This window comes from Phocoena phocoena, chromosome 8 (assembly GCF_963924675.1).
Source record: "Phocoena phocoena chromosome 8, mPhoPho1.1, whole genome shotgun sequence".
NCBI lineage: Eukaryota > Metazoa > Chordata > Mammalia > Artiodactyla > Phocoenidae > Phocoena > Phocoena phocoena.
This window is the reverse complement of record NC_089226.1, coordinates 49,754,888-49,770,280: the sequence shown is the minus strand read 5'-3', so window position 1 is coordinate 49,770,280 and position 15,393 is coordinate 49,754,888. Positions and strand designations below refer to the sequence as shown.

The 15,393-nt window shown below is 40.5% G+C and overlaps 1 protein-coding gene across 1 annotated transcript in view; it reads right to left on the bottom strand.

The window, feature by feature from the left end:
• The window catches only part of CCDC90B (coiled-coil domain containing 90B), a 53,505-nt gene extending 41,316 nt beyond the window's left edge, over window positions 1–12,189 (bottom strand). The window contains exon 1 of the mRNA XM_065882127.1: window positions 11,742–12,189. Coding sequence (XP_065738199.1) covers window positions 11,742–11,841 — 100 coding nt within the window. The 5' untranslated portion in view covers window positions 11,842–12,189. The remainder of the gene's footprint in view (window positions 1–11,741) is intronic.
• Between the last annotated feature and the right edge of the window lie 3,204 nt (window positions 12,190–15,393).

The window sequence follows — 15,393 nt, the reverse complement described above, 5'->3', positions numbered from 1 at the left end:
TCAAATTATTGATTTTTTTCTCTTCATTATAGGTTGTGTGTTCCTGATTTTTTCATGCTTGGTGATTTTTGATTGGATGCTAAATAATAAGTTTGTTATCTTGTTTGGTGGTGGATATATTTATAAGTATTCTTGAGCTTCATTCTGGAATGCACTGAAATTACTCAGAAACGGTTTTATTTTTTTAGGTCTGGATTTTAATATACATTATTCAGGCCCAGAGTAGTGGTCAGTCTAGGGTTATTTATCCCCAACTAATGAGGTAATACCCTTAAATGTATCCTACCCAATGTCCCATGAATGAGTTTTTTCCCATCTGGCTGATGGAAACAGACATTGTTCCTGGTCCTGTAGGTGTGTGGGGTACTGTTCTCCTTAAATACATGTAACTATACATATATGTGCATGTGTGTACATATATGGTGTGTGTATATATATGTACATATATATATACATATATATATATATATATATATATATATATATATATAGTGGTTCTTTCTCTAGTCTCAGGCAGTCTTCTCATATGTACACACTGTTCACTACTCCATTAAGTACTCTAAGTGGATCCTTTGCTAATCTCTGAAGTTCTCTCTCTGTGCACATTCTCCTCTATGGTATCTGTTCTGTGAACTCAAGTCATTTTAGTCTCCCATACTGTCAGTTCCATCTCTTCAACTCTAAGAATGTGCCAGGTATAATAACCAATCATCTTACTTGGCCTGGAACTGAGGGATGGATAGTCCAGGGCAAATCAGACTATATTTGTCACCCTATCACTAGGTTTTCTCTGAGCTCCCCCTCCCTGAACCACAGCCAGAAACTGCAGGTAACAAGCGAGGGTAATAATAGTTTCCTTAGAAGATAAATAGGGTGCCTGAAAATCCGTCTTAGAAGGAAGCCAAAAACTAGGTAGCCTTCCTTATACAGATATTTCTTCAGCACTCTTCACAGTACCCAACTCTTAACAAGGATATTTATGCTTCATACCTTTAAAATTAATCAATAAAAATCACTTCATGAGTTGTAAAATAGTTGGATTTGCGATTTCAGCAATAGGTTGGGGATTTCTGTAAATTCATGGGGTCTCAAACAAGATTTATTCTAAATGAGTAACACTGGAAATGGAGATGATAAGGGAAATGTAAACCTGCTGCATAAAAAAAAAAGTTCATGTAACGTATATCCTGGTTGGACTTCCTAAAGAGAAGCAGAGTAAAACAACCAGGCTAGTTTTTATACCGTGTCCCAAAAGAAGAAATACAAGTCAGATTCTGCTAAAAACAAACAAACAAACAAATGAAACATTCAGGAAGATTAAAAAAAAATCTGGTGTCTGGAGAATGGCAAGTTCTATAATACTGCTACAAAGGTAGGAGAGTAGATACAGGGAATAGGGAGAATGGACTAGAAAAATAGACTGGCCCAGACTATGAAGATCATGGCTTGCAATGCAATGGTATTTAAAGTTTATCCTGTAGGCCAGTGGTTCTCAACCCTATCTGTATAGCAGACTCAACTGTAAGGATTTTGAAGAATAAATATACCTAAACATAACTGTTAGAGTTATTTGTGTAGTAGTTCTGAGGTACAGTCCAAGCCTATAATGCTTTAAAATCTTAACAGGTATCCCTGATGCACAGTCAGATTTATAAGTCAAAGCAGCCACTGTAGGCCAAAGTTCTATGAAAACAATAACGATAATAAATATATTCTTCAACATTTGTACTCTGTACCTTTTTTGGCTCTTCAAAGAATCAAAGTTGAGAAAAAATGTAAAACTGAAGCAAACTATAGAGTCCACACATAGCTGCTGCTCTTCATCCCTCACCTCCCTCACTCTGACAGTGGTCTGCTTTCTTTCCTGAGTAGGAGAACTGCAGAGGCAGCTGGTAATACTTTGTGTAGGCATGTGATTTTTATGTAAATCACACGCAAAGAAACTAAGAATCATTTCTCAGATGGCCCAAGTGAAGAATATTTGTCTCAGGGGAGAGATCAAGATGGCAAAATAGAAGGGCGTGGAGCTCACCTCCTCCCACAAATACATCAAAAATCCATCTACATGTGGAACAATTCTCACAGAATACCCAGTGAACACTGGCAGATCTGATACAATCAAAGCTTCAAGAACGATCACCATGTAATGCAGTAGGACTAAAGAAAAAAAAAAAAAAAAAAGAATTGGGACAGGACCTATGCCCCTGGGAGGAAGCTGTGAAAGAAAAAAGCTTCTCTCACTCTGGGAACCCCCTTCACTGGCTGGGAGATCAGCTGGAATAGATAGGGCGCTTCAGAGACTTAGGGAATAGTGCAGCAACTGGCTTGCAGCATGCAGAACAGAGACCAGCATACAGTCCTGGCCACCTCACTGCACTCCCCATCCTGAGATGCGCATCTGCTAGTGCACCTGGGGGCTGGGGGCTGAAACTCGAGCTTCAGCAGACAGACCCAGGGAGAGGACTGATGTTGTCTGAGTAGAGATAGCACAAAGTGGCTGGAGTGTGGTCCCGGCTGCAACTGGGAGTGTGTGCAGAACGGAGCCTGGGTCTGCCACAGAAGCCCCACTGTTAATGCATGTGTGAAGGGAGAGGCGATACCCCACCATAGCAGCCTGATTACCAGCATGCTCACAGCTGGTATGGCTCTGACTCTATTAGCTCTGGGAACGTGTAAGTGCCAGTGACTTGCCCATACCCAGAGGTGGGGCTGAAACCTGAGCCATATCTCCAAGGATGTGAGAGTTTGGCAGATTTATGATGCTGGTGCCTTTGTAAGCTCAGCACCTGTGGGTCATCCGAGCTGTTTACTGGTGTTCCCATGGCTGAGGCAGGTCTGGCATTAGCATGCACACAGAGGTGGGGCTGGGGTCTGGGCTAATTCTGTGGCTCCCACAGCAGTACTGGTGCCTATGTGATTGCAATGGAAATGCAGTAGGGACCTGTGCTGGTGGCTTTGTGAGCATAGCACCTGAGGGACATTTGGGCTGATTGCTACATTCCGACAGCTGAGGTGGGGCCAAGCGCAGTGCCAACAACAGTGTACTCTGTGAGCACACACGGGTGACAGGCAACATGACAGAGTGACAACAACATTGTACTCTGTGAGCACACACGGATGACAGGCAACATGACAGAGTGCACTTCCTGGTGGACAGCTCCTGTGGAGGCATATTCAGTGGCTCCTTTACCAGAAGAAGTGCTCCAGTCCTGCCTACCTTACACCACAGCTCAGACATGGATCTAGGGGCTTCTACTCCAACAACTGGGGAGCAAGCAAACCCTGCCCCTGACAGGGCTGTGACAACCAGACCAAAGGTGAGACGATGCTCAACATCCAGTGCAGGCTCTGGTTACCACAACACCAATCACACCCCCCCATCAAGAGGATAATGACCAGAACACACTGAGGGGATATGTGGCAGGCATCCATACTAAAAAGTGTCCTCACAGCAAAAATATTAGACTCATGGAAGCTATGCAGGGACACACCAACATAAAAACAGCCCTTCAAGACCACAGTAGATAACTGTTTCTCCTAAATTCAGTCAGAGAAATATAAGTAAAATTAAGCAGCAGAAGAACCACCCCAAATTAGAGGATCAAGAGAACTAGCCTGAAAGAAGAAACAATGAAACAGACCTGTACAGCCTACTAAATGCTGAGTTCAAAAAGGAGGTAATAAAAATACTTAAGGAATTAAGAATAGCTATTGATAGAAATACAGATCATTTTAACAAGGAACTAGAAACTATAAAGGGGAGCCAATTAAACTAGAAAACTCATTTGCTGAGATGAAAACCAAACTAAAGACAAGAAACAGGAAATTAATAATGAGAAGAATAAAGAAGTGATCTGGAAGACAGAGTAATGGAAATCACCCAATCAGAACAGCAGACAGAAAGACAAATGAAAAAAAAAAAGATGAAAGCAACATAAAAGACCTATGGGATAATATAAAGTGTGCCAATCTATGCGTAATAGGGATCCCAGAAAGAGAAGAAACAGAAAAGGGGATTGAAAATGTATTTGAAAAAATTATGGTTGAAAACTTCCCAAGCCTAAAGAAGGAAACAGATATCCAGGTACAGGAAACAAGAGGGTCCCAAACAAGATAAACCAAAACAGACCTACACCAAGATATTTTATAGTTAAAATGGCAAAAGTTAAAAAGAGAGGATTCTAAAGGCAGCAAGAGAAAAATAAAGAATTAGTTACAAGGGAACCCCCATAAGGCTATCAGCTGATTTCTCTACAGAAACGTTACAGGCCTGGAGTGGCAAGATATATTCAAATTGGTAAGGGAAAACCCTGCAACCTAGGATACTCTACCCAGCAATATTACCATTTAGAATAGAAGGAGAGATTAAAAATTCCTCAGACAAGCAAAAACTAAAAGAATACAGTAATACTAGACTTATCCTAAAAGAAATATTGAAAAGTGTTCTCTAAATAGAGAAGCAAGAATCTATAGGAAAGAGAAAATCACAGTAGGAAAGTAAATCACTTAAATAAACCACTACAGAGATTAAGAAAAAAATTTTATGAAAGCAATTATAACTACAATGCACAGAAAAGGATAAACATGAAGATGTAAAATAGGACATCAAAATCACAAAATGTGGGCAAAGGGAGTACGAAAATGTTGATCTTTTAGACTGCGTTTGAGCTTATATAACTACCAGTCTAAAGCAAGTAGACATAGTAATGGGTTAACATACTTGGAAACCAGGTAACCACAAATCAAAAACATACAATAAATTCACAGACACCAAAAAGAAAGGTACTCAAGCATAATACAAAAGAAAACCATCAAGCCACAAAAAGAAATACAAAAAGCAAAAGAAACAAAGAAGAAATACAAAATGAACTGGAAAACAAGGTTTAAAATGGCAATAAATACATATTTATTTATTCAATAATTACCTTAAATGTCAATGAACTAAATGCTCCAACCACGAGTGGCAGACTGGGTAATAAAAGAAGAACCTACATTATGCTGCCTACAAGAAACCCACTTTAGGGCAAAGACACACATAGACTGAAAGTGAGGGGAAAAAGACACTTCATACAAATGGAAATGAAAAGACAGCAGGGGTAGCAATACTCATATCAGACAATACAGACTGTAAAACAAAACTCATAAAGAAAAATAAAGAAGGACACTGTATAATGATAAAAGGATCAATACAAGAAAAGGATATTACACTCGTTAACATATACACACTCAATATAGGAGCACCTAAATACATAAAACAAATACTAACAGTCATAAAGGGAGAAACTGATGGAAATACAATAATAGTGGGAGACTTTAACACTGCACTGACATCAATGGACAGATCATCCAGACAGAAGATCAGTGAGGCAACAGAGACCCTAAAGGACACAATAAAACAATTAGACTTAACTGATATCTTTAGGACATTACATCAAAAAAAACCCCAGAATACACATTCTTTTCAAGCACACATGGAATATACTCTAGGACAGACAATATACTAGGACACAAAACAAACCTCCAAAAATTTAAGAGGATAGAAATTATTTCAAGCATCTTTTTTGACTACAATGGCAAGAAATTAGAAATCAACCACAGAAAAAGAAACGTTACATGGTGGGTAAACAATGTGCTACTAAAAAACCAATGGGTCAATGACAAAATCAAAGAGGAAATTTTAAAATACCTTGAGACAAATGACAATGAAAACACAACCATAAAAAATCTATAGATACAGCAAAAGCAGTTCTAACAGGGAAGTTAATAGCAATACAGGCCTTCCTCAAAAAAAACAAGAAAAATCTCAAATAATCTAACCTACCAGCTAAAAGAATTAGAAAAAGAACAAAACTTGAAGTCAGCAGAGGAAGCAAATAATAAAGATTAGAGAGAAAATAAGGAGTTCCCTGGTGGTGCAGTGGTTAGGACTTGGCACTTTCACTGCCTTGGCCTGGGTTCAATCTCTGGTCGGGGAACTAAGATCCCGCAAGTCACAGCATGGCCAAAATAAATAAGTAAACAAAATAAAGAATTAATTAAAAAAAAAAAGGGATTCCCTGTTGATCCAGTGGTTAGGACTCTGTGCTTTCACTGCCGAGGGCCTGGGTTTGATCCCCGGTTGGGGAACTAAGATCCCACAAGCCATGCGACATGGTGCAAAAACAAACAAAAAAAAAAGAGGGATAAAGAGAGAGAAAATAAAACAGATTAAAAGAAAGTAGGGGGCTTCCCTGGTGGCGCAGTGGTTGAGAGTCCGCCTGCTGATGCAGGGGACAGGGGTTCGTGCCCCAGTCCAGGAAGGTCCCACATGCCGCAGAGCGGCTGGGCCCATGAGCCATGGCCGCTGAGCCTGCGCTCCACAACGGGAGAGGCCACAACGGTAAGAGGCCCGCGTACTGCAAAAAACAAACAAACAAATAAAAGAAAGTAGGAAAAAAAATCAATAAAACCAAGAGCTGGGGAATTCCCTGATGGTCCAATGGTTAGGGCTCTGCGCTTCCACTGCAGAGGGCAAGGGTTCAATCCCTGGTCGGGGAGCTAAGATCTTGCAAGCTGCGTGGTGTGGCCAAAACAAAACAAAAAGAATAATCTTAAAAACAAACAAAAAACCAAGAGCTGGTTTTTTGAAAGGATAAACAATATCTATAAATCTGGCCAGGCTCACCAAGAAGAAAAGGGAGAGGACCCAGATAAACAAAATAAGAAATGAAAGAGGAAAAATAACAACTGAAATTGCAGAAATACAAAAACTGTAAGAGAATACTATGAATAATTATATGCCAATAAATTCATCAACCTAGAAGAAATGGACAAGTTTCTAGAAACATAGAGCCCACCAAAACTGAATCAAGAAGAGAGAATACGAACAAACCAATTGCTAGAAGTGAATTAGAATGTATAATTTAAAAACTCCCTGCAAACAAAAGTCCTGAACTGGGATGGCTTCACTGGAGAATTCTACCAAACATACAAAGAAGAACTTATACTGATCCTTCTCAAACTCTTCCAAAAGATTGAAGAGGAGGGAACACTTCTAAAGTCATCCTCTGAAGCCACCATCACCCTGATACCAAAACAACACAAAGACACTACCAAAAAAGAAAATTATAGGCCAAATATCTTTGATGAATATAGATGAAAAAATTCTCAACAAAATAACAGCAAACCAAATCCAACAACACATAAAAAGGATCATACACCACGATCAAGTTGGATTCATCCCAGGATCATAAAGATGGTTCAACATATGCGTATTAATCAATGTGATAAACCACACCAACAAAAGAAAATACAAAAAAAACTACATGATTGTCTCAACAGATGCAGAAAATGCACTTGATAAAATTCAACATCCATTCATGATAGAAACTCTTGCCACAGTGGCTATAAGGGGAACATATCTCAACATAATAAAAGCTATTTATGACAATCCCACAACCGACATAACTCAATGGTGAAAAGCTAAAAGCCTTCCCGTTAAAATCTGGAATAAGACAAGGATGCCCACTCTCACCACTTCTATTCAACATAGTATTAGAAGTCCCAGCCACAGCAATCAGACAAGAAAAAGAAAAGGTATCCAAATTAGAAGAGATAAAGTTATCATTATATGCAAATGACATGACACTATATACATAAAACCCTAAAGACTCCACACAATAACTACCAGAACTGATAAACAAATTCAGCAAGGTAGGAGGATACAAGATTAATGTACAGAAATTGGTTGCACTTCTTTACACTAAAAATGAAATATCAGAAAGGGAAAGTAAGACAACAATCCCTTTTAAAACTGCATCAAAACAAAACAAAAACTTAGGAATAAACCTGACCAAGGAGGTGAAACACTTATATGCTGAGAACTATAAAACACTGATAAAGGAAACTGAAGGTGATTCAAAGAAATGGAAAGATATCCCATGCTCTTGGATCGGAAGAATTAATATTGTTAAAATGGCCATACTACCCAAAGCAATGTACAGATTTAATGCGATCCCTATCAAATTACCCATGACATTTTTCAAAGAACTAGAACAAACAATCCTAAAATTTATATGGAACCACAAAAAAAACACACCCACAACTGCCAAAGTAATCCTGAGGAAAAAGAACAAAGCTGGAGGCATAACCCTCCAAGACTTCAGACAATACTATAAAGCTTACAGTAATCCTAACAGCATGGTATTGCACAAAAAGAGACATATGGATCAATGGAACAGAACAGAGAGCCCAGAAATAAACCCACACACCTATGATGAATTAATCTTTGACAACTGAGGCAAGGATACACAACGGAGAAAAGACAGTCTCTTTAGCAAGTGGTGCTGGGAAAGCTGGACAGCTGCAGGTAAATCAATGAAGTTAGGACACTCCCAGGACTCCCCTGGTGGTCCAGTGGTTAAGACTCTGTGTTTCCACTGCAGGGGGCATGGGTTCCATCCCTAGTTGGGGAACTAAGGACCCCGCATGTCGTGTGGCACAACCAAAAAAAAAAACCCCCCAAAACAAAAAAACCCTACTCCCTCACACCATACACAAAAATAAACTCAAAATGGCTTAAAGACTTAAATGTAAGACGTGACACAATAAAACTCCTAGAAGAGAACACAGACAAAACATTCTCTGCCATAAATCATATCAATGTTTTTTTTGGTCAGTCTCCCAAGGCAATAGAAGTAAAAGCAAAAATAAACAAGCGGGACCTAATTAAACTTAAAAGCTTCTGCACAGCAAAGGAAACCATAAACAAAAGGAAGACCACCCTTAGAATGGGAGAAAATATTTGCAAACGAAGTGACTGACAAGGGATTAATCTCCAAAATATACAAATAGCTCATGCAGCTCAATATCAAAAAACAAACAATCCAATCAAAAAATGGGCGGAAGATCTAAACAGACATTTCTCCAAAGAAGACATACAGATGGCCAAAAGCCCATGAAAAGATGCTCAACATCACTAATTATTAGAGAAATGCAAATCAAAACTACAATGAGGTATCACTTCACACCGGTCAGAATGGCCATCATGAAAAAATCTACACACAGTAAATGCTGGAGAGGGTGTGGAGAGAAGGGAACCTTCCTACACTGTTGGTGGGAATATCAATTGGTACAGCCACTGTGGAGAACAGTATGAAGGTTCCTTAAAAAAAATAAAAACAAGGCTTCCCAGGTGGCGCAGTGGTTGAGAGTCTGCCTGCCAATGCAGGGGACACGGGTTCGTGCCCCGGTCTGGGAAGATCCCACATGCCGTGGAGCGGCTGGGCCCGTGAGCCATGGCCGCTGAGCCTGCGCGTTCGGAGCCTGTGCTCCGCAACGGGAGAGGCCACAATAGTGAGAGGCCTGTGTACTGCAAAAAACAAAACAAACAAATAAAATAAAATAAAATAAAAACAGAGCTACCACATCATTCATCAATCCTATTCCTCAGCATATATCCAGAGAAAGCCATAATTTGAAAAGATACATGCACCCCAATGTTCACTGTGGCACTATTTACAATAGCCAGGACATGGAAGCAACATAAATGTCCGCTGATGGATGAATGGATAAAGAAGATGTGGTACAACGGAATATTACTCAGCCATAAAAAAGAACGAAATAATGCTGTTTGCAGCAAGATGGATGGACCTAGAGACTATCATACTAAATGAAGTCAGAGAGAGAATGACAAATATCATATGATATCACTTACATGTGGCATATAATATAATACAAATGAACTTATTTACAAAACAGAAACAGGCTCACAGACATAGAAAACAAACTTATGGTTACCAAAGGGGAAAGGGTGGGAGGAGGGATAAATTAGGGGTTTGGGTTTAGCAAACTAAACCCAAACCGGATACAAACTACTACAAACCAGATACAAACTACTATATATATCAATAAAATAGATTAAAAAAACAAGGTCCTACTATATAGCACAGGGAACTATATTTAATATCTTGTAATAAAGTATAATGGATATACTCAATATCTTGTAATAACCTATAATGGAAGATAATGTAAAAAAAGAATATACATATGTATAACTGAATCACTCTCCTATACATTTGGAACTAACACAACATTGTAAATCAACTATATTTCAATAAAAACTTTTTAAAAAGACAAAAATAAAGTATGGAAAAGAATCTGAAAAATATATATATGTGTGTGTGTGTGTATATATATATATATGACTGAGTCACTGCTGAAACTAACACAACATTGTAAATCAACTATACTTAAAGAATTTTAAAAATTTACTGCTAACTTCAGAGGTGCAACACTTCAGTGACGTGGGTGATCATTAATATATATTTTTACATGCTGGTCTGTAGACGTATGCTTTGCTAGATGCATGAGAATTATCAGGATTAATATATTAAATAATAAACTAACAGAGAGATCTATGGGGTCCACCTCTCCAGACTGACTCAGTAGTTCTGCGGAAGGGCCAAAAACTGTGTTTTTTAAAGCACCCCCAGTGTTTTTGATGTTCTGCTAAGTTTGGGAAGTAGTAATGAACTAGGAATCCAGCACTATTGGTCACAAAACTTAGACAAACCTTCCTGTGCCTTCCTTTATCTTTAAATAGGGAATGGGACTAGATGATAGTTAACTAAGACCCTTCCCTTGGTCAGAGGTCAAGGTTTTCAAATTCCTTGATTACTGACATTATGAGGCAAGCTTAAACTACTTGTACCCAGTAAACATTCAATAAATATTTGTTTAATGAAGAGGGACACAAATCATATTAGCTCTAAAAGGTTACAAAGGATTGAGGCTGCGGCGATTTTCCAGGGTTCAAAAAAATGCTACGTCCATTTTGTAAAGCCCATCATGATGTGCGTGTATACTAAACACCTAAATATGTACAAATACCTTGCCAAGGACCCTGGGAACTAAACAGCGGTCTTATAGATGGGGGATCTACAACTGCAGTCTTGCTTGGGTGAGTAAAACGAAACAATGAGCAAAACAGCACAAAGTAGTGGTACTGGGCGGCTCAGTTCACCCGGCACTGAAGATTTAAGGTGAACAGACAATGGTTATTACGAAGTGCCTACTCTGCGGACAACCTTAAAGAGTTTTTAAATTAGGGGAAAGAAGATTCTGGAAACGTCTCTCAAAGTCAGACGTCCAGGACACACTGCTAACAGCTGCGCCTCCCAGTCAACCCTTGTAGTTACGGCATTCCCGTTTTCTTTTCCTTCCTTTTTTTTTTTTTTTGAAAGGCTACTAGGTGATTACAGAGTACTGAAAATCAGCGAAAATAAAGCGGACCTGACCTGAAATGTACGCTGTAGCTTACCAGAGACCTGGGTTCGAGGACTGCACCTAAGCAATACAGTCAAAGTCTGAACAGGCCGCGAAAAATATACGGCCTCTCCGAACACAGATTACCTAACGGTTGCTCCCGACACACCTACGAGAGGGCGGGGATTATCAGCCCCATTTGATAATAATAATGAGAAGGGTTCAGAAAGACGCCTGGCGGGGCTCTAGTGGCGGAGCCAGGCGGGAAGCCAGGCCTGCAGAGGAAAGCCCTCCGAAGAGGAAGGCGCTCCTCTTCTCCGTCCTCGACCCTCCCGCCTCAATCCCTCGGGGCGAGGCCCGGAAGCAGGGTCGCCAGGACCCGGAGTGGGCTGGAAGGCGTGGCACCCTCGCCTCACGCTCGCCCGAGCATGCACGAACCACGGGCACCGTCTTTCTACAGAGCACGCAGGCATCGGTGATGCGGTGCCTTTTCTCACCTCTCCTCAGGGCCGGCGAAAAACGCCCGCGGGGAGTTGAAACCCGGCGGGCCCCGCAGCCTTCAGAACGCAGTAGCCGCCCAAACCAGCGACTCCACATGTCTTCGGCTTTCCAGCTGGCGGGGTAGGGCGAAAGGCTGGATAAATAGCGCTCAGGCTTTTGGGTAAGGTAGTTCTGGTACCGCGAGGATGCTGGGAAGTGTAGTTTTCGGCCTGTCACACGAGCATCTCTCGGCGCAGGCTCACACCGCTGTCCCGCAAAGCTGGGCCTCTTCACAGACGGACCCACAGTTCCCTAGCATGGTTCAGAGCGGCTCCGCTTTTCCCACCGCCCCTCCCTAACCCGTGCACGCTGTTACCGCCCTAAGAAAGCGGAATCTTGTTTGAGAACCTTCCGGCTCCCATTTCCAGGCAATGAGATGTACAGCTCAACAGCCAACTCCCACCGAAAAGCCAATGCCCATTTCCAGTTTGGCTCAGTGGGAGACAGAGTCACGTCTAGCCCCACGGCAACCTGGGAAGTGCAGTCCTCGGCCGCTGAGCATCCCGGGGGATCGCGCAGAGGCCTTCTGGGAAGTGTAGTCCCGCGGGCCCCTCATTCTTGCTGCTTCATATCCTGCTGCTTCGCCCTCTCGTGCACAGGAGGACGAAATGTATTTGGTTTAGTCGCTTTCTTCAGGGAAGCTGAATTCCTTCGTTTCTACGGTAGACAAGATTTTAAATCTTTATCCCTCTCAGACCTCAGTACTCCAGACTTTTCCCCACATGGTAAAATGTTGAAAATAACAACACACAGTAGTTGTGGGGTTCAAATGTGCCAATATATTCTGTGTAAATTCTAAAATGGTAAACAATTGTTAGGTTTTAGTGGCTTAATTATTCTTACAAGGATGTAAAACAGTTACCACTGGGTTGGCCAATCTATGAGTTTGTTTTTAAAGCTTTGTGAGCGTCATCTTCTTGACAAGCACTATTCTAAGCACTGAGGCACATTAAAAGAACGCTTGATTCCTGCCAGGGCTTTAACAGAAAAATAAATGGAGAGGAAATATAAATGCCTTAAAAAAAAAAAAAAAGTTTAATCTCACCAGTTAAAAAAAAAGTCAAACCTAAAGATAGACCATTCTTACCTGTTAAAGATTTTCTGAAAAATAATGATCAATTCTACCAAATAAGCCATCAGATAGGGTCACTCAAGCTGCTGGCAGGAATTTATGTTAGTATAACATATTTGGAAAACAATTTTAATAATATATATAAAACTCGAAAAATTGAATATATACATATATATCCCCAATGTGACTATAATTCTGTTAAACGATATGAGTAAAGTCAACAGGCATTGTTAATAAAAACAACTGCAGCTGCTCACAGCCTGGGAGATACAGATCAGTAAGTGGGAACACAAATTACCTTAAATTCAGTAATGATTATGAAAAAAAGTGTACCTCTTTTATACCTCTTGTTATTTATATTACTGTAAAATTCTCTTCCCAACACAAATACACAGTGTTGATGCTGGGCCAATCATATTCTTTGGAATTGAATATGGAATTGGCGATTGGATTCAGGGATTCTTAATCATCTTCTGAAGTTCGCTGGCACTACAGCAAGTGAATTTGGGAGCTGGCACAGTCACAATTTTGCCAGAGAAGTACAGAAAGGCAGAAGCAGAGATAGCAGATGGAGTGAGAGTCCAGGTGGTATTCAGCTAATAGATTTAGCCACTTCCTGAGACCTTCCTAAGGCTCCTGTGTTTCCAAATTCTCCATTGTTGCTATCATTTGTATACTGAAAGTCTTAATTGATAAAAATGTTTTCCCATAAATGTGTTAATATTTTCTCGTGTGTTGAGAGGAATAAAGGAGCTGATGCATATAAAATACTCAGCTCGGTACATGGCACGTATGAACACCTAACAAGCAGTGGCTATTTTTATTACTAATGCCTGTTGACTTTGCCCAATGTTCAGAAGTAATTCTCCATGGGTCTCTCATGCTTCTGCATGGCTCGTTAGCAGAGGCTCTCTTTGCCTTTTGTTATGGACTCTCTTTTTAAGGAAGTTTGTATAATGAACAGCCTTGGGAAGTACAGTGTCTCCCTCTGGAGCCAAATGGAGCCTCATGCTTACTGCCTATTATAAAAACTTTGGGTTTTTCTAGCTCAGGGTTCCTCTCTGTAATGCAATCCACTGCACACTCAGGCACACACCTGGGCCTATCTGCATCACAACATGGGACTCAGGGGAAGGGGAACTGATGCAAATATGCTGATGATCAGGCAGCTTGCTGTGCTGTAATTACATCCTTTGTCTCTGGCCCAGGAGCCTCATGTCTTCTGCCAACATCCAGGCAACTGTGGCAGGCTAACTTGTTGTCTTGCAAATAGGTAAGATCTTAGACCCTTCACAGTTCTTAACAATCGTTGCCCTTCATTGGACTTTAAAACATTTTTCATTCTTTTAATTTTACTCACAGAAATATCTGTATGCTGGCTAGTTAGTTTAAGGCTAGATGTGTGAGGAATGTAAAGAAACATAACTCAGTCCAACAACTATTCGGGTCCTACTATATGCAAAGACTTCTGCTCTCCCAGAACGTATAATATAACTGGGAGAATAGAACAAGTGTGCTAATAGCTTCCACACAAGGCAGTAATGGATTGGTGTCATTTAAATGTTACAGAAAAAAAAATCCTTTGGTTCAGTTGAGGATGATACTTTTCGGTCATGGTTAGCAAGAGAAGGTAAGATTTGAGGGTTTTTTAAGGGTTTTCGTGGGCAGAGATTGTAGGGACAAGGTCTAGGAGAGAGGATTGGAGTAAACAAAGACATTTAATTCATTAATTAATTAAATTAATCTCCATGCTCCTTCCCACTTTGGGGCCTCTGTGCATGGTGTTCTCTCAAGTTGGAGCCCTTTCTCTTCCTCTTTACCTGGTTCATTTCTTCCTATCCTTCAGATCTTAGTTTAACTCACACCCGTTTGGGGGGGGGGTCCCTCCTCTCCCCACATGTAGATTTCGTCTATTTGTTATGGACTCCTGTAGCAACCCAACTTTCCCATGTCACGACACTTCTTACTTGTATCCTGCATGATGGTAGAGGCACGTCTGTCACTGTTTTCACCAACACCTAGCATAAAGCCTGGACCATAATGAACCTTTGGTAAACATGTATTGAATGAATGAATATACATTCAAAATATAATCATAGTTTGGTGAGAAGACCTGACAGATTGGGGCATAGGAGTTATTTGGAAGATTGGGTGGAATTTGGGGAGATAAAACTGAAAAAAGAAGAAGAAAAAAGGACTAAATAATTTGGGTAGAATTTTGAGTAGACTCTTGGGAGATTTCAAAAGTTTTTGAGCCCAAACAGATAAAAGCGAGTGTGAGCACCTTTCCAGAAAACACTATGTGCCATTCACTAATGCAGGCTGAAGAATCTTTGCTACTCCCAATGTCTGATGAGGGGACCTGGCCATGAGACATGTTCCCTCTTGAAAGCAACCTAGTTAATCCATACCTCAGAGGCCAGCCAATAGGGTAGCAGGGAAGTGGGTCCTGAAGTTTTCACTGTGAAGGACCACTTTTATTATGTTTTTACCCTTATGAGTCCCCAATTTAAACATATCTTGTACTCTTTACCCAC